The 19214-nt window shown below is 39.2% G+C and overlaps 1 protein-coding gene across 1 annotated transcript; it reads left to right on the forward strand.

The window, feature by feature from the left end:
* Positions 1–17373: 17373 nt before the first annotated feature.
* On the forward strand, positions 17374–18372 carry LOC121810490. The gene has a single exon (XM_042211252.1). The coding sequence runs from the start codon at positions 17374–17376 to the stop codon at positions 18370–18372; it is 999 nt and encodes a 332-aa protein (XP_042067186.1).
* The last annotated feature ends 842 nt before the right edge of the window (positions 18373–19214 follow it).

The raw sequence follows: 19214 nt of genomic DNA on the forward strand, positions 1-19214 counted from the left end.
AAGTTAAACTCGAAGGTTTGTTGGACAATTGACCGGTCCGGGAGGTTTATTTGAAATGTTTCGGTTAGGTTTACTCCCCATTGGTCATTGGTATCCGCTTGCAATGCTTGAAGTAGACCAAGATCAATAGAACTCAAATTGTTATAATAAAAATCTAAAATCCTAGAGGTACCGACTAATTTCCATTTTGGATCCAAGACCTTTGCAATCAAAAACACCGTTGGAATCTCACTGAAATACTTAAGCAATTTTTCAATCATATAATATAAAACACACATCAATTCAGGAGAAGTGGAGACATTTTTCATCGCAGTTTTAAAACCAAGTGATATATACATGCAATGCTCTAAAACACGAACAACAGTGCAATAATAAACACCCGATAATTCAACAATCGCATTTTTGAAATATTTGAACAATTTAAATAAACTCACCCTATGATCCCAATAACTATGCGACAAATATAAATCAGAAACGGGATAGGTTCTAAAAAAATCACACAAAGAATCTTTATGCGTCAAAGTAGAATTCAGACAATCATATGTCGAATTCCATTTATGAGACACATCCATGGTAAAATTCGTATATCTTACCTTCTTTTGATGGCAATACTTCTTCCAAGCTTTGCCAATAGGCGGCTTTTGATGTATTAATCTAACTGCAGTTCTAACAGGACTAACATGCTTTTGCCATAATTCAAGCACATCTTGTACACATAAATTCAAAATATGACATATGCATCTTTGATGAAAATACTTACCACCAATAACTGTAGTACAAGCCGCAATTAAGTCATTAATACTTGCAGTGTTAGCAGTTGCATTATCAAAACCAACAGAAAATATCTTATTGCATAATTGAAATTCATTCAAAATTTGAATAATTAAAGAAGCAATTTCGGGTGCAGTGTGTGGTGTCTCAAATTCTCTAAAACCAATCAAACGCTTGTTCAAAGTCCAACTATTGTCCACAAAGTGAACCGTAATGCTCATGTATGAATATCTATTAAAACAATCAGTCCATACATCTGAGCAAATGTTCACTTTGTGTCCCAAGTTGAGTAAATAACGTGATAATTCAACTTTTTTCTCCAAACATTGTCGAACGGTAGATCGTTGAACGGTCATTCGACCTACTCTTTTGACAGCTACGTTCAAACCACTTTGCATAGTAACCTCAATTTTTTTTTCATCATAAACATTAAAATGAAAATGCTTCATTGCAGCTCATCTAGTCATAACGTCAGCAAAAGTTTTAGGATCATATTTAAAAAGAGGCATACCTGACGAACCTGAGCCACCGGGTTGGAAGTTTAGTTGGGTTTGGGTAGAGTCAGTGCCACATTCTACCGGATGCTTTGTGACCAAATGACGACGGAGGGTGCCATATCCCCCAACACTCGCATATTTGTAGACTTTATCACAATAGTTACAATATGCATGAAACGCCGATGTCTCTTCTTGAGAGAGCGGATCATTAGGACTTGGAATTACCTCCGGGACCTTCTTGTAGTGTTTAACAAAAATATCAGATTTCAATACTTTTTTAGTGAGTGAAGGGGGATGCATGTCCTCATTTCCACCGGTGCTAGACGGAATATGAGAATGAGATCTATCATCATTGTTGTCCGAGTGCGACGATATAGACACGTCGTACTCGTCATCTTGTTGTTGGGAACTACCACCGCCCCTCCCCCCACCTTGATGCATTTCAGCGAGTAGATGATCTTCTTCTATCTATAAATATTATATAAGTTGAAGTTTTAATTAGGAACACAAAAAAATTAAAAACTCAATCTTATGAAATTATGAATTGTAAAAATAATTTTATTTTTTAGAACTTACTTGCATGCGTTCAACCGCCACTCAGGAAACCTCTTCCATAACTTCTCGATGACTAGGTCGCTTTGATCTTTGGGGAAGACTACTTTGATCTTGGGCAATTTCTTTGCCCCGATCACCACGTCCCGGTCCACCACGAGAAGAAGACATAATGCAAAATGAAAGTAGTATGGAATATGGAGTATTGAATAAATGGTAAATTACGAACACAACAAATATAGTAGTAAACAACTTGAGCAATTAGAGAGAATGAGGATAGAGAATAGAGAATAGAGAAATTGAGATTGAGAAGGAAATCCTTGTTAACACAAGAATGTGGTGAGTAAAAATGATGGGAGAAGTGGGGTATTTATAGGAGTAAAATTGGAAGAAATAAAAAAATAAAAAAAATTCAAATTTCAAATTTCGGCCGGTTTACCGCCTGAACCGGCGGTTTCGAACTGAACCTGCGGTTCAGTCCACGGTTTCTGACCAGTTTTCAGACCTATACACTGCCACCTATGCGCTGTCACCTGAAAAAGGTGTTGAACCATCGGAAACCGGCTGTTTACGTCATAAACCACCGGTTTCTAACGTAAGCCGCCAGTTTTTCTGCACACCTAGCTTGAAAACCTACACTGTAGTCGGAATCCTACCGTTGGAACCGCTGAACCGCTGGGTCAAACCGGCGAACTGACGGTTACGGTTCACGCTTTTTTTGAACCTGAACCGGCCCGCTTGAACCCCCGAACCGCCAGCGCCGGTTCCGGTTTGTGAACCCCGGTTCCGAACCGTCGGTTAACCGGCTGTCCAATTTGGTTTGTGCATGTCTAAGTGGGTTCAATGAATTGGAGAGTGAATAAAATAGAGAACATTTTCAAATATTGTATTATCAATTTAAGTTAAAAGGTTGAGGATTCAAAGTTTCTCAACAAATATGTAAATCACTTAATAAATAAATAAGATAACTGAGTGTGATTTTTTTAGTAAAACATGCGATGCACTTTAAGGATGAGAAATAATGAAAATACATTAGAAATTCTTCCATTTTGTTTTACTCTTAGTGTTCGAATGTTTAAGTAATTTGTAAATTTTTACAATTGATAAAGTAAGTGAGAAGAATCGGTAAAGTAAGAGAGATGAAAAGAAAAATGAGTAAAGTAAGAGAGAGGAAGAGAAAAAGTAGTGAAAGTAGAATTAGTGGATTGTGGGGTCCATGTCCTAAAATAGAAAGATTCTAAAGATTTTATTTTTAAGGAATGATCCAAAATGGAAATAGTTGCTATTTTTAAAAAATGGAGGGAGTATGAGATAAATTAACAATGCAACAAAATGGAGTAACATATGTTATAAATATAAAAATAAAATCATATAACTGAACCTATAATGGAGTATAATATACTAGAAGCAATATTGTACATACATACTATCATAATATAATCATTGTCATGTATTAAATTTTATTATTAATTTTGAGAACGTATTAATTAAAATTACAAACATAAAATACTATAACATTTATTAAATTTTATAGTAAGTATTATTTTTGAGCACGTATTATAAAGATAATTTTTAAAATTTATACAAATGAAAATATTTTTAAAATTTCTTTTCATTATATACAAATAGATCTCACTCGAATTGTAAGAGTGCCCGTGTCTATGTTATGATAAAGTTTTATTAATAAAAGTTAATAATACCTCATAGTTTCAATCTGATAAAGTTGGTAGTATTCTTATATTCTAATTTGATATACACACTCAAAATTATTAAGTATATTTGACAAGTGTTACTAATTAGATGAAAATGTGATATTATTTGGATCTAAATCTTATGCTAAAGCCCATAAAAAATTGATCTCGCACTTGATGTAATATGAGAAAATATGAAATTAATACAATATAAAATAGAGTTTTCTATTTGAGAAATGACAAAGAATGAATTTGAAATAAGACCATTGATTGCAAAAATCACAAAACATTGGCCATATTTAAAATTTTATTCAAACGTAAAATTTGATTTCTAAAATCATGAAATTAGATATTGTAGTAAATTTCTCCGAATCTGAGGAAAACTGAATTCATGGGAAATTCACTACAAGATCTAAGTTCATAAAATTTTACAACCAAATTTCAAGTTAGTGAAAAATATAAAATTTCAACCAAAATTTGTGATTTTCGTGGGCCAATACCCCTCTTATATATACACAATTATGAGATATTATTTGAGTAAAAGAAGTGCGATTTTAAGATTATTTGAGGAGGAAATTCCTACAGAAATTCTCCCCGGAATATATAAAAAAAACATAAGGAGAATTATTAATTAATTAGATCGATTGTGGTTAAGGCTCACAAACAAATGATTAAAACATACATCATTTTGTTAGCACCAAAAAAACGTTGAAAAAGAGGTTAAGACTTAGAAGCGTAACGTTTTCTAAGAAATCATGAGATTATTAATGGGTTCAGTTTGGGGTAAAAGCAAAAGGTTGATGTTTCCGTTTTTGTTATTGATTGATGTGTTTGATAAGTAGTTAGTTATACATGGTAGGTTTAATTTGGTTAATCAATTGTATATGAACCAATCGGTTGCTTACTTAGGTAGCAAACAAGGATTAATAATGTGGAAATGGTTGCTCAAAGAATGATTGGAAATCATCTCGACGCAAGACTTCAATTACTTTGGAAATGCAGCAAGACCTAAACAGTGAGAAATGAGCTTAAAACGAACAATACCATACTCCTCAGTCTCATTTAATATATCAACTTTCTATATTTGGAAATAAATCTATCTCATCTCTCTCCTCAGTAAAATATTCAACTACTCTCTTTGTCCTATAATTTTTTAGTCAACTTTTGCCATTTTCGTCCGATCTCATTTATTGTCCACTTTCACTTTTACCATAAATGATAAGTAGGCTCACATTCCACTAACTCATTCCACTCAAATTTTAGTATACAATTAATATATAATAATGAGACTCACATTCCACTAACTTTCTTTATATTTCTTAAAATCCGTGCCCAACACAAAGTGGACTAAAAATGAAGGTCGGAGGGACTACCTTTTTTCTCTCTATTTACTCTATCTAACAATACTTCTTAAAATCCCGTGCCACTCAAGAATGTTCCATCTTGAGTGAGACTAGGGAGTGCTATTTACTAATGTGTGTTATGGTATGCATTGTCTAATCCTCACAACATTCCTCACTAATTAGTATGTACTACTACTCATTCCGTCCCAATTAAGTTGAATCATCTCCTTTTTAATAAAAAAAAAATATCCAATCACTCTTACTTTATCCCATCACCTACTTTACTTTTTTTTTTCTACTTTATTTCGTTTTCCTACTTTTCAACACAATTTCTTAATTCTCATACCCGAAAGTTTTGACTCAACTTAATTGAGAGGAGTAGTCCTATGTTCTTCTCAATTACATAGGGTTCCTTTCCTTTTTTTGGATGTATATAAGCGTGTTTTAGAAACCAAGGAGGTCGGAACTATGAAATTTCAAAAACCATGGGAATTTGAAAATCATAATACTTATTATTCAGTTGCACTACTACAACGTAAGAAATCAGCCTTACTTAAAGTATACTAATCTAAACAATACTACTACGATTTAGTGCTAAAGCAATCATGATGCAGCAAAAACTTATCTATCCATTATTTGGTTAATTAAAGACAAAAAACATCTCAATTCACTATTTTTTTAGCATGTTCAATTTTAATTTAATCGAATACGAGAAGGTTTAAGTAATGTTGGCGATTTAGTGACCTCGGATTTTGATGCGACCATGCCAATCTACCTTGCTAGTAAAATATGATGAAATAGAAAGTTCAATTAATGCCTGCGTTTTCTGCATCACTGCAATTAAAAGCATGTGAGCCATCTTTGGAGGAACCTGCAACTTGTATGTGGTGCCTGCTATTGGAGAGAAGAGAAGTAGGAGTATTAAATAAATTAATGCTATGAATTCAAATAAAATAAAGAGATCGTTGAGACTAAGATTTGGATTGGATATGAGTGGTCGTCACGCCCAAACTGCAATTTATTTATTGCAATACATGGTCCGAATGTCGTCAACATGGATAGGAGGAGGAATGAATTATATTTTTCGGCCCAATAGGGTGTCGACACGTGTTTCTCTCGTTGGAACAGTGACGAGAAAACACACCTCCAATTTCGGCATGCACAACGGTTCAGAACCGCCGGTTCCGGTTCATGAACCGGCGGTTCACGGTTCAAGATATGCATGAACCGGAACCGGCCCGCCTAGGGTCCCGGCGGTTCCGGTCCTGGTTCAAAAATCGGCGGTTTACGCGGCGGTTCAAAACCGCCGGTTTTCGGCCCGAACCGCCGGTTCCGGGCCGGTTCGGCGTTGAAGGGGTTGGCAGCGGAAACGAGCGTTCTAACGGATCACATAATACGGATCTATTTAGCAGATTATTCAGACAAAATCTATTCGCGTAATTATCACATGTATCATGCTCATAACTTGAATTTCAAACATGCTTTAGCGCAAATAATCCCTAAACAATGCTTGCTACGGAGTTAGCCAATTTACCTCGTTGATTCTCCAAAGAATCGTTGATTGCTTGCGCCTTCTCCACGATGATCTTCAATACTAGACCACGGATCTTCTGACTGGTGTCCCGAACTGTATTCCGAAATCAGTGTGGGCTGATCTTATCGAAACACTAGGACTCGAATAACAAAGACAGAACTTTCTCACGGAGGAGGAGCTGAAAATCTCACGGAGGAGAAATTCTCTTTGAAAAAATCGTCCCTTTCATTATTATAGAATGGACGAAATTTTCATCTCTATTAATTGTCTTTTCTGTCTCCTTTATTCTCCTATTTATAATAGTTACATATTGGGCCCAGTCAGGGATCTATGGAAGGTTTTGGATATGGGCTCCCCCAATTGGCTTTTTACTAATTAAATTGAACTCACAATTTAATACAAGCTTATATTGGAATATTACGAGCAGCCACTACAGAAGTAATATTGAACTCCCCATCCAAATCCGAAATTGTAAGTATTCCGGGTTTCCATTTTGTTTATTATTTATTTCCCGCGCTTAAGATATAAATGCCCATTAATTAATTAAAGTCTGCTATGGACTTAATTAATTAACATCTTATTAACTCTAAGAGTAGACTTAGCAAGAAACATTTATTTATTATTCATAGAGTAATAAAACTCCAACTGGCCAGTTTCCGAATAATAAAACCTTGTTCAAGCTCCTCTTGAGGACATTATCAAACGAGACTCACTTCGTGCGCGATTCAACATAATAGCAATCCTAGCACCGCTAGATAATGATCACCACTACCCAATATACCTGGATCGTTGGGTGACAAAAAACCCCGCACCTTTGGTAAGTCAAAGTAGTAGATACTCAATATCGTATGCTCAATGCTAACGTACATTGATTAAGAACTAAATATTTATCAAGACACCGTCTTTCAGTAGATAGCATAAAGACACGTCTTGCTGTTAGATCCATTCAGTGCTATACCGCACCAATGTCATCTTATTTCAATAAGGCTTAGAAATAATCGGACTGACATTGCAACCTTTCACGATAGGTAGCCAAAATCTATCTAGGTTGTGAAATTCTTCTTTTTCTTTTGCAAAGCATTGCATAGAACCGACTGTAGTTACCTTAAAGTGGACGACGCCCACAACCAGTCTACTAAGCAAAAGACTTAGGCTTTGTTTACTTCTTATGCATTTAAATGTTTATAAACCACCTTATAAACGCAAAAGTAAACACAATGTAATAATATACTGATTCTATTCGTGCAAACTGCTCGAATAATACTGAATCGAGTTAAAAGTGGATTGTAGAGTTTTTCCGTATACAAGCAAAATTCCTATTCGTGCGAATGTGCTCGAAACATGCTTTTCAGTATACTAAACCCTAACAGGCGTTTCGTCCAATTTTTATTTTAATTTTTTTTTACATTTTTTATTTGTTTATGTATGAAATGTGCTTAACTAAAATTAAAAAAAATACGATGAAAGTTACAATTTTATTGATATTACACGTTACAACAATTACAAATCAAAAAACCTTGAGGCCTTGAAGTCTTAAACAAAAATTTTAATATAAACGAGACTACTAGTCAACAACGAAGCTAATTACAAATGACAAAAACGACGTACAAGTTCTTATAAAAAAACTTATAAGTATATATACTCTTAATCGGCGAATGAGATCTTTCTACATAACTAAATTAAGGACACCTTTAGCAATTCAACTTTAAATGTTGAGTTTAGTCTAACAATCAACAATTATAGTAGAATTGTCAAAAGTTTCCCGGATTTAGCCGTATAGAGAAATCTACTTCATCGACTAGAGTATATACAAATACAATTATGTAATTGTATTTGCATATTTTTAAAGTAGGAACAAATGAAAAAAAAAAGAAATAAAGGAAAAATGACTTGAGCTCAACTTAAATTTAAAATTTAAGTTGAGGTGCCTACGTATCCCCAATGCTCATTTGCAAAAGAGAATCAAAGTCCACGTAGTTCTCTTACCTTACTTACCTATTTGGCTTGGCCGGCGGCGGTTGACGGTTGGCCTACGTTCATCCCCGGTGAATTCATCTTGTGATTCCTCCTGACGATCATCCCAATCATTTTCTTATTCTCTGACGACGGCTTTGGCCGAATCATCAAGTAACATCACGACTTCCATATTTTTCACCGAGAGCTTACTTCTCGATTCATCCAACACACGCGAGCCAACACTAAAAGCGGACTCGACGGCGACAGTGGAAGCTGGAACAGAAAAAATCTCCTTGGCCATTGACGCAAGGATGGGAAAATCTTTCTCGTGGGTTCCCCACCAATGGAGGACGTCGATTTGGGTAGGAGGAGTAGGACCTTCATCACCATAGGAAAAGAGTGAATCGAAATATAAATCTAATTAACTTACCATACCTAAGGACCTTCCGCCGGTGCTGTAGCTGTATATGTCAGCTAGTTGGGATTGCGCGTCGGGGTCATCATAATCGGCTTGAAATGCAAAGCCATAGTTATGTTGTTGAGGAGGGGGGGTCTTCTGACTTGGTGGGTATTGTTATACTTGGTTTCATATTCGGTGTAGAGAGCGCGCAAGTTAAACTCGAAGGTATGTTGGATAGTGGACCGATCGGGGAGGGTTATTTGAAAGGTTTCTGAGAGGTCAACTTCAAATTCGTCACTGGTATCGGATTGGATTGCTTGAAGGGGGACAAGATCAATTGAACTCAAATTGTTATAATAAAAATCTAAAATCCTAGAGGTACCGACTAATTTCCATTTTGGATCCAATACCTTTGCAATCAAAAACACGGTTGGAATCTCACTGAAATACGTAAGACATTTTTCAATCATATAATATAAAACACACATTAATTCAGGTGAAGAGGAAACATTTTTCATTGCAGTTTTAAAACCAAGTGATATATACATGCAATGCTCTAAAACACGTACAATGGTGCAATAATAAACACCTGATAATTCAACAGTAGCATTTTTGAAATATTTGAACAATTTAAATAAAGCGACGCTATGTTCCCAACAACTATGTGAAAGATATAAATCATGTATGGGATATGTTCTAAAAAAATCACATAAAGAATCTTTATGCGTCAAAGTGGAATTCAAACAATCATATGTTGAATTCCATCTATGAGACAGATCCATAGTAAAATTCGTACATCTAACATTCTTTTGATGACAATATTTCTTCCATGCTTTGCCAATAGATGGCTTTTGATGGATTAATCTAACTGCAGTTCTGATAGGACTAACATGCTTTTACCATAATTCAAGCGCATCTTATACACATAAATTTAAAATATGACATATGCATCTTTGATGAAAATACTTACCTCCAATTACCGGAGAACAAGCCGCAATCAACTCGCTAATACGTGCGGTGTTAGCAGTTGCATTATCAAAACCAATAGAAAATATCTTGTTGCATAATTGAAACTCATTCAAAACTTGTATAATCAAAGAAGCAATTTCGGGTGCAGTGTGTGGAGTTTCAAATTCTCTAAAACCTATTAAACGCTTGTTTAAAGTCCAACTATTGTCCACAAAGTGAACCGTAATATGCCCATGTATGAATGGCGGTTAAAACAATCAGTCCACACATCTGAGCAAATGTTCACTTTGTGGCCCAAGTTAACTAAATAACGTGCTAATTCAACCTTTTTCTCTAAATATTGCCTAACGGTAGATCGTTGAACGGTCATTCTACCTATTCTTTTGATAGCTACGTTTAAACCACTTTGCATAGTAACCTCAAATTTTTTGTCATCATAACGTTAAAAGGAAAATGCTTCATTGCCACCCATCTAGTCATAACATCAGAAAATATTTTTTGATCATATTTAAAAAGAGGCGTACCTGACGAACCCGAGCCACCGGGTTGGAAGTTTAGTTGGGTTTGGGTAGAGGTAGTGCCGCATTCTACCGGATACTTTGTCACCAAATGGTAACGAAGGGTGCCATATCCCCCACCACTCGAGAATTTGTAGACTTTATCACAATAGTTTCAATACGCATGAAACGCCGATGTCTCTTCTTGAGAGTGCGGATCATGAGGACTTGGAATCACCACCGGGACCTTCTTGTAGTGTTTGACAAAAATATCATATTTCAAAGCTTTTGCGGTGTTAGTGGGTGGAGGGGGGAAGGCATCTCCTCATTTCCGCCGGTGCTAGACGGAATACGAGAATGAGATTTATCATCGTTGTTGTCCGAGTCCGACGATATAGACACGTCGTACTCGTTATTTTGTTGGGAACCACCGCCCCTGCCCCACCTTGATGCATTTCAGCGAGTAGCATGACCATCCTATGATCTTCTTCTATATATAAATATAATATAAGTTGAAGTTTAATTAGGAACACAAAAAAAAATTTAAAAACTCAATCTTAAGAAATTATGGAATATGAATTGTAAAAATAGTTTTTCATTACTTACTTGCATGCGTTCAGCCTATACTCGGGAAACCTCTTCCATAATTTCTCGACGACTAGGTCTCCTTGATTTTGAGGGACGACTAGTACTTTGACCTTGGGCAATTCCCTTGCCCCGATCACCACGTTCCGGTCCACCACGAGAAGAAGACATAGTGATAAATGAAAGTAGTATGGATGGAATATGTATGGAGTATGGAATAAGTGGTAAATTACGAGCACAACAACAAATATAGTAGTAAGTAGAAACTAGTAAACAACTTGGGCAATTAGAGAGAATGAGGAGAGAATAGAAAAATGGAGATTGAGAGAAGGAAATCATTGTTAACAAAATAATGGGGTGAGTAGAAATGAGGGGGGAAGTGGGGTATTTATAGGAGTAAAATTGGAAGAAATAAAAAAAATTCAAATTTCAAATTCGGCAGAAACCGGTGGTTCATCGCCTGAACCGGCGGTTCAACCACAAACCGACGGTTCAGTCCACGGTTTTCTGACGAAAACCGGTGGTTTCTGACCGGTTTTCAGGCCTACACACTGCACCCTACGACCTGCCACCTGAAAAGTTACCGGAACAGGCGGAAACCGACGGTTTCTGACGAAAACCGCCGGTTTTCTGCAACCCTAGCCTGCACCCCTACGGACCCTAGCGGGAATACCGCCGTTGGAACCGTTGAACTGCCGGTTCAAACCGGCGAACCGCCGGTTCACGGTTCAACAATACCTCGACCCTTAACCGGCCCGTCTGAACCGGCAACCCGCCGGACGGTTCAAACCGCTGGTTCCGGTTCCGGTTCCGATTCATGAACCGGCGGTTAACCATCGGGCCGGTTCGGTTTGTGCACACCTACCTCCAACTGAACTGAATGGTGCTTCTCACGTTAGTCAGGTATGGGCGCCCGCTTCTAGTGCCGGTTTCACTATATATAGTTTGTTGAAATATTACAATTTATTATTTTAGGATTCAAATTTACACAAGATTCACAATTTCACCTTTATTAATTGACAAATATTTTTGTTACTTTCGTTTTTATTTGAAGCTATGGGATCTTGATCATTTCACTACATAGTAGAAAATACATTCATTTTAAATGAATTGTGAGCAATGAAAATGACAAAAATATTCAAAATTACATAGGTGATGAAAAACAACGAATTTGTTTTATACTTATTATAAGATCTTTAGGTTGTTTATAAGTCAAGAAATATAAGGAGGCAAAATTTGTTTAACAGGGTATTCTTTGTAGGGATTCAGCTTAGCGCATGTTTGGTAGCGTAGATAACTCATATAAGGATAAATTCTATGAATAAAAATAACAAAATTTGTTTAACAGAGTATTCTTTGTAGAAATTAAGCTTAGCACATGTTTGGTAGCGTAGATAACTCATCTAGAGATAGAACTGTATAAATAAAAATGATATTTTTGTTCATAGAAATTCATCCCTAGATGAGTTGAAGTAACTTAGAGTGTGCTCACAAATTAGACATTTAATTATTATGATTATTCTTTACTAAAGTTCATGTCTATTCTTATATTATACTATTTGGTTGTGCTTTTTCCTGAAAAAATTATATCGTGGCAACGTATCTTGACCTCTTTCTAGAGTATTAAAAATACATTGTATCTCACGATTGTATATCTGATATGCTCGGATTTTGCACTGTTTTAAGGCCTATTTTTAGTCATTTTTAATGTCAAAATCACAATTCATGTCCATATTTTGTATATTTTCTCTATTTTGGTATTTTGACGTGTTTTATAAGATTTGTGCATATTTGAGCCTAAAAAGACAGCAAAAAGTCGAAGTTGAAAATCTGGAGCTTTCCAGAAGCCCAGCGGTCCACTGCAGCACGCACAGCGACCGCTGAGGCCCAACGACTGCTGAGCCAGTAGCGGTCCGCTCCGAAGAAAGTTGTGCTGAAACGAAGAACATGCCCATCAACCGTTGGGGAGTGCGCAACGACCGCTCCAAGAGTTTCCGAAGCTAAGGGACTATTCACAGCGACCGCTGCAAGATAATGTAGCGACCGCTACCCAAGAGGCAGAGGCTACGGATCAATGTGCAGCGACCGCTAGCCAAGGTGCAGTGGCCCACTACGAAAACGCGGCGCATGCTGCTCGATTTTTACCTTATTTCATGCTGCTCGATTTTTCCTTATTTCATACTTTATCCCCAAGATTTACCAAATTTAGTCACCTTTTACCTTATTTCATGGTGCTCGATTTTTCCTCTATAAATATCCCCTAAAACCTCTTCATTAGTATCTTATTTTTGCCTTATAATTATAGAGCATAAAATTGAGAGAGTTCTTCATTGTGCAAGAGATTGAAGAATGAATCAAGAGAAGATCAAGGCTACAAGGATTCAACCTTTGGGTTTTATTACTTTAGTTCTTATGTTCTTTTTGTTTTCCTTTCATTCTATGTTTTTAGATTATTCAATTATGTGTAACTAAATTCATAGGATTCTAGGGATGTGTTAGTAACGACTTTGGTTATACAATTCCGTTTTCTATTTAATATTCATTTTGTTTTTACTTCGTTTCTTCCCTAAGTTGTTCCATAATACTTCACGTTTGACTGACACATTCGGTGATGGTTAAATATAACTTGCTACATAATCGTGAGAGGAGGTAGGCGAGTTAGATCCACTTAGTAGACACTACAATTAGCTTCCTTAAAACAGCACTGTTAATTGAGAGTGGGGACTTTCCAAAGGTCTTAGGAGCTTTTAGGAGTTACGGATCTAGGATTGGCAACCCTAGTTATAGTAATCTACGCTTGAGCCGCATGGGCAAAACTTATGTGACTCGTTCTATCGAAGGATAAACTATGCTAGGGTATTGTAGTTGGAATTTGTATAACCATAACTGTGAACGCACATCCCTGGAATTCTCTTATCTCTTTAATTATTAGCAATTAGTTGTTTTATTGCTTTCAAACTGTTTTTATTTTTCAAAATCTCCAAAACTTTCGGGTTTTCAAATAGTGAACGAAACTTAGTAGAAGGTAGCCAATCTGTGATTGTTTTCCCTGAGTTCGATATCCGGTACTGACCTTTAGTTATACTATATATACTCTGTATACTTGCAGGTTTATTTAGTGCTAATAAAAAGTGCATCATATTTTTGGCGCTGTTGCCTGGGACAACTTTCACTTTGTGATTGATATCTTCAAACAAACGAATTTGCTAATTTGGATTTTAATTGCTTTCTGTTTTTAATTTTAATTTTAATTTTATTTTTGTTTTTGTCTTTTTCAGGTAGTGTATGCGAACACGTTCTGGGAAGGACATCTTAGTATCGCTCGATCTCGAACTTGAAAGGACACATATGCTTGAAATTTTCCTTATCTTTTTCTTTTCTTTTTCTTTATACTTGAGGACAAATATGTTTTAAGTGTGAGCAGTTTGATAAGGCCTATTTCATGCATCGGTTTAAGGGTAAAATGTATGCTACTTGATCAGTTTATCGCGCAAAGCAAATGTTAATTGTGGAGGAATGCCGTTTGACCAAGGGCAACAAGGCCAAGCTGATCAAGCTGGTACAGAAGGCGAAAAAGGTCAAAAACCGGGTGGGTTGATCACGGGAGTAATCAAGCAGTTAGCCGGGGGACCACTTCGTTCTAGAAGAAAGACACGTGAGGCTGATGTGCTGGATGGCGATCATCAATCGGTTATCAAGGAAGACATTCTAGAAGGGGACACGTGCTGATACGTAAGACGCAAGGACGAAGCCGAATCCCCATTCCGTTATTGAAGAACCGTTGCATTCTAGAAGAATGACACGTATCAATCGATGAGGCGCTCAATCCCAGCAAGGACGAATATTCGTTACCAAAGTTGTTATCCTAGCTGCAGATTGTTGCGAGGAGCTTATAAATAGAGGATGCATCGCCATTAAGAGGAGAATCTTCCTTCCGCTTCTAGTTTAGCTTTTCTTTATAGTCTTGTTTCCAGTTCCAAGTTTTCGCCAGTTCCAAAGATAGCTTAGTTAGATAATCGCAATGGTTAGTTAGAAGAGAGCGACCGAAGGGAGCGCGACAGAGAAATCAATATCTGTTCGGCGTTGTCTCAAGTTCCGACCGAGAGCTTCTCGACTTTCTTTGCTTTCCTACTTTCTTGTTTTTTGAACTTGTTAGCTTAGTTAAATTCCGTGTTGTTTCGTAGTTTAAGGATCTTGCTTGTATTCTGCACGCTCCAATTCTGTGTTTGGAATCTTTTATAAAACCGTAGTTATTTTGTTTTCGGCATCTTGTTTACTGTTCCAGTTTAGCTCCAACTTTAAAAGTTTTCAATCCTGTGTTTAACTATGTTGAATGACAAAGTGATTTGTAGTGCCTAAGCATCTTTAGGTAGTTAGGTCTTTATTTGAGATTGTCGCTTACTTGATCCGTCAGTTATTTTCCAGCATGATGAGTCCCTTGATCCAGTAGTTAGTTTACTTTCCGCCTAGCTTAATCCAATAGTTAAAACTCCCAATTTAAAGCGTGGCAGCAGCCGACCCCTGTTCACTATTCACACACTCAACGCACCGGTTTCTCTGTGGGATCGACCCCGTACTTGCCGCTTTATTGTTAAAGTAGTGCTCGTCTGCGAGTTATAAATATATTTGGGTGAATGAGAAAGAACACCTTGATCAAGTGGCAACGATATTTGCTAACTGATCCACTCGGTTCGGTTATCTTATATAGCTTGATCCATCTGCGTGTACCACCTCCCGAAGCCACCAAAATGGCGCCGTTGCCGGGGAAACATGGTGTTATTACATGGATGTGTTTAGTGCATAGGTGTAAATAGCTTTATTTCTTTTTTTTCTAATCTGTTTTACTTTCCTTCATGAGAATGTACCACCGCGGAGGACACTGGAATCATCCTCCTATATACAGAGATACAAACGCTCATTGGCGAGTCCAGGAAGCCGGTGTTGTTACCACTCGATACATAGCCGCGTTATCTGTAGCAGCAGCCGCTGAGCAATTGACCAGTGAGAAAGAAGGAGAACAGAACTCGCCACTTAAACCACCACCATTTGAACAAACAGAAGTAGATTTGGCCCTTGTTGACAATCATTCGGGAATCGGCTCCCTACATGCCCACGATGAGAATGAGCCCACCCATGCCATCGCTATTACTCTAGGAATGCGAACAATCGCGGTCAAATCAGGGGTGCTAGCCGAATTGTCAAAGTTTTTTGGCCTCTCAAAGGAGTGTCCTTACGCCTTTCTGGAAGAATTTTGCAGATACTGTGATATTCAGCCCGTTCCAGCTGGATCCACATCAGAAGATTATAGGCTCAAGGCTATACCCTTCGTCTTGAAGGGTGACGCAGGGGTCTGGCTGTCGAGATTGCCAGAAGGATCGATTAGAACATGGGCCGAGTTTCGCATGATATTTTTAGACCGCTTCTTCCAAGCGTCGAAGATGAGCGCCCTGAAGAGGGAGATCACAGAGGCGAGACAGGAGTATGATGAACCTCTGGGCCAATACTGGTACAGATTTCAGGGGCTGCTCCTAGTATGCCCTAACTACAAGATGGGAGATCATGAGGTCTATTCAACCTTCTATGGCGGACTCACAGTGGACATCAAAAACGATCTCAACTTAGCAGCCCAAGGGGACTTCTCAAAAACCCCGTTCAGTCAAGTGAAGAGTATTCTGGCGAGGTTGATCAAGGCAAAGAGGTCGTATGAAACCTCTCGCGGCCAATACAGACGAGGAGCAGTGCACGCAGCGGAGGCAAGAAATGACGAGAAACTAGAAGCTCGATTTGAGCAGATGGAGAAGAAGTTGCTAGATGCAGTAGAAAAATCCAGAGCGCCTCCACCACTTGCACCTAAGGAGAAGCCATATGTGCCACCACCGCCAGAGGAGCACCATTACTATTATTGCGAGTTTCCATCTGAAGTGGAGCCGCAATCTCAGGTGAATGCTGTCAGCCATTGGAACGCAAACGTCAACTGGATCCAGGGGAAGCAAAGGGATGCTCCGTGGAAAGATCATCCAAATTTCTGGTGGAGTGATCAGAACCAAAGCCAACCACCTCAACCATCGACACAGCAGATACAATCCTCTGAAGGGCAGCTCAATTGGCCCGCTCGGAACCAAGAGAGACCAAACAACGGAGGGAACAGGATGTCAGGTGGACCACAAGGCAATTGGTCACGCGGTCATCAAGGGAACTGGTCTAGTGGAGGACAGCTTAACTGGTCAAGTAGACAGCGGGAGGGAAACTGGGGCTACAGACATCAAGGCCCCCAGTCAAGAAACCGGGGAAGACAACCGAACAACCATGTGGTTAGCTATGTCCCACCGCATCAAAGAGGCAACCAACAACATAACCAACCACAGTACCAGCTAGAGCACTATGGGCCGTCCGACTACGCTCAGCCAAACCATGGTGGGGGGCCCTCAAATCAAAGATATAACCGACATCCCAATGAAGGCCCAGGAGAAATGATGGTTCCACACCAGCCTAATGATGCGATGCGAGAAATTCAGGAGGCTCAGAAGGAGTAAAGGGCAGCGCTGGACATGCTTACGAAGTAGTTATCTCAAGTTGCCATGTCACTGGGAGAGCTGAGAGGGAACGAAGGGAAAATCCCCGCTACTGTGCAGCAGCCTGGGCGTGAGAACATAAGTGAAGTCTCCCTGAGGTCAGGGAAGGTATACCAGAGCCCCAGCCCACCTGCAGTGTCCCCAGAGTCTACGACTGGACAGAGCCACCAAGAAGAAGGAGAGTCCAGTGGAGCGGATCAAGCCAAAGGAAGAGATAATGGGAAAGCGAAAGTGGGCGGCGAGACCTCAGGAGAGAGACAAGGAGAAGAAGTTGAAAAGGTCAAGCCGTACCCATACAGCGGAATGGTGACCAGGAAGAAAGACGCCACAATCGACGTGACCAGTATGTTCAAAGACGTGGAAGTCAAGGTGCCACTCCTGACGGCGTTGAAGATGCCCCCGATTAGCAAGTTTATCAAGGACTACCTGGCGGGGAAGGTCAATGAAGACGAGAGAATGATCACAGAAGAGAATGTCTCTGCAGTAATCCTGTGGAGCAACCTCCCCTCAAAGAAGACCGACGCAGGGATGTTCACACTCCCGATTTCAATTGGGGATATTCAAGTGGAGCACGCCATGTGCGATCTCGGGGCATCTATCAACGTTCTGCCGTATGCTATTTATAAGAAGCTGGGAGAGGCTAAGCTGGTCGACACCGACATCATGATACAGCTAGCCGACAGATCTTGCATTCACCCGAGGGGAATTCTGGAAGATGTAATCATGAAGGTGAACAATTTTCTGTACCCAGCCGACTTCTTCGTCATCAAGATGACAGAGCCAGCAGAGAAGGAGTCCAGCGGAGTTCTGTTGGGAAGACCATTCCCGTCGATGGCCAACACTATAATCGACGTCCGTAATAGGACGATCAGTTTGGACTTCAACGGAGAACAATTTACGTTCAACATCGGCGAAGCAATGAAGAGGCCGGCAGACAATGAAAATGTGTATTCAGTGGATGTGACCGAGCCGCTGGGGCAGGAGTATTTGGAAGAGGAGTTCTAACAAAGACAGTTCACAGACTCCGCCGCGAACAAGGAAGTTGAGAGAGAAGTCGCCGAATGGTATGAAGCCATGAACGTCGGTGAAATGGATGATCAAGCCATCGCGAAAGCGGTGATGGATTTTTGCGAGCGGCCGCGACCAGCTGGGTCAAGCGGGAAGGCTCAAGTGTCTAGCCTCGAGAAGCTGCCTGATCAAGGCAAGCCATTGAGAAGAGAAACAAAAGAGAATCCTCTGCCTACTGAAACGCCAACACCCGCGAAGGAATTGAAGCCCCCTTCAAGCACATTTGAAGTACGCCTATCTGGGGGAAGACGAAATGAAGCCCGTTATTATCAACAGTCAGTTGACCCAGGGGCAGGAAGACAAATTGCTGGAAGTGCTGAGGCAGAATCAGAAGGCCATCGGGTGGAAGCTGACAGATCTGGTGGGCATCAGCCCAGATTTATGCATGCACCATATCAGATTGGAAGAAGGAGCTAAGCCCCATCGTGATCAGCAGCGCAAACTCAACCCCAACATGAGGGAAGAGGTACTCAAAGAGATAGTCAAGCTGGTTTCTATAGGAATCATCTACTCCATCCCTGATGGCAACTTGGTCAGTCCAGTACATATGGTGCCGAAGAAGGGCATAATCGAAGTTGTAAAGAACGCGAAGAATGAGCTGATTCCGACACGACCAGTCACTGGTTGGAGAATGTGTATTGATTACAGGAAGCTGAACGTGGCCACAAAGAAGGATCATTTCCCTCTGCCATTCATTGACAAGATGCTTGAGAAATTGGCGGGGAAACAATATTTCAGTTTCCTTGATGGGCACAGTAGATACTTCCGGATCGCGGTGA

The sequence above is a fragment of the Salvia splendens genome, chromosome 7 (genome assembly GCF_004379255.2).
Source record: "Salvia splendens isolate huo1 chromosome 7, SspV2, whole genome shotgun sequence".
Lineage (NCBI taxonomy): Eukaryota > Viridiplantae > Streptophyta > Magnoliopsida > Lamiales > Lamiaceae > Salvia > Salvia splendens.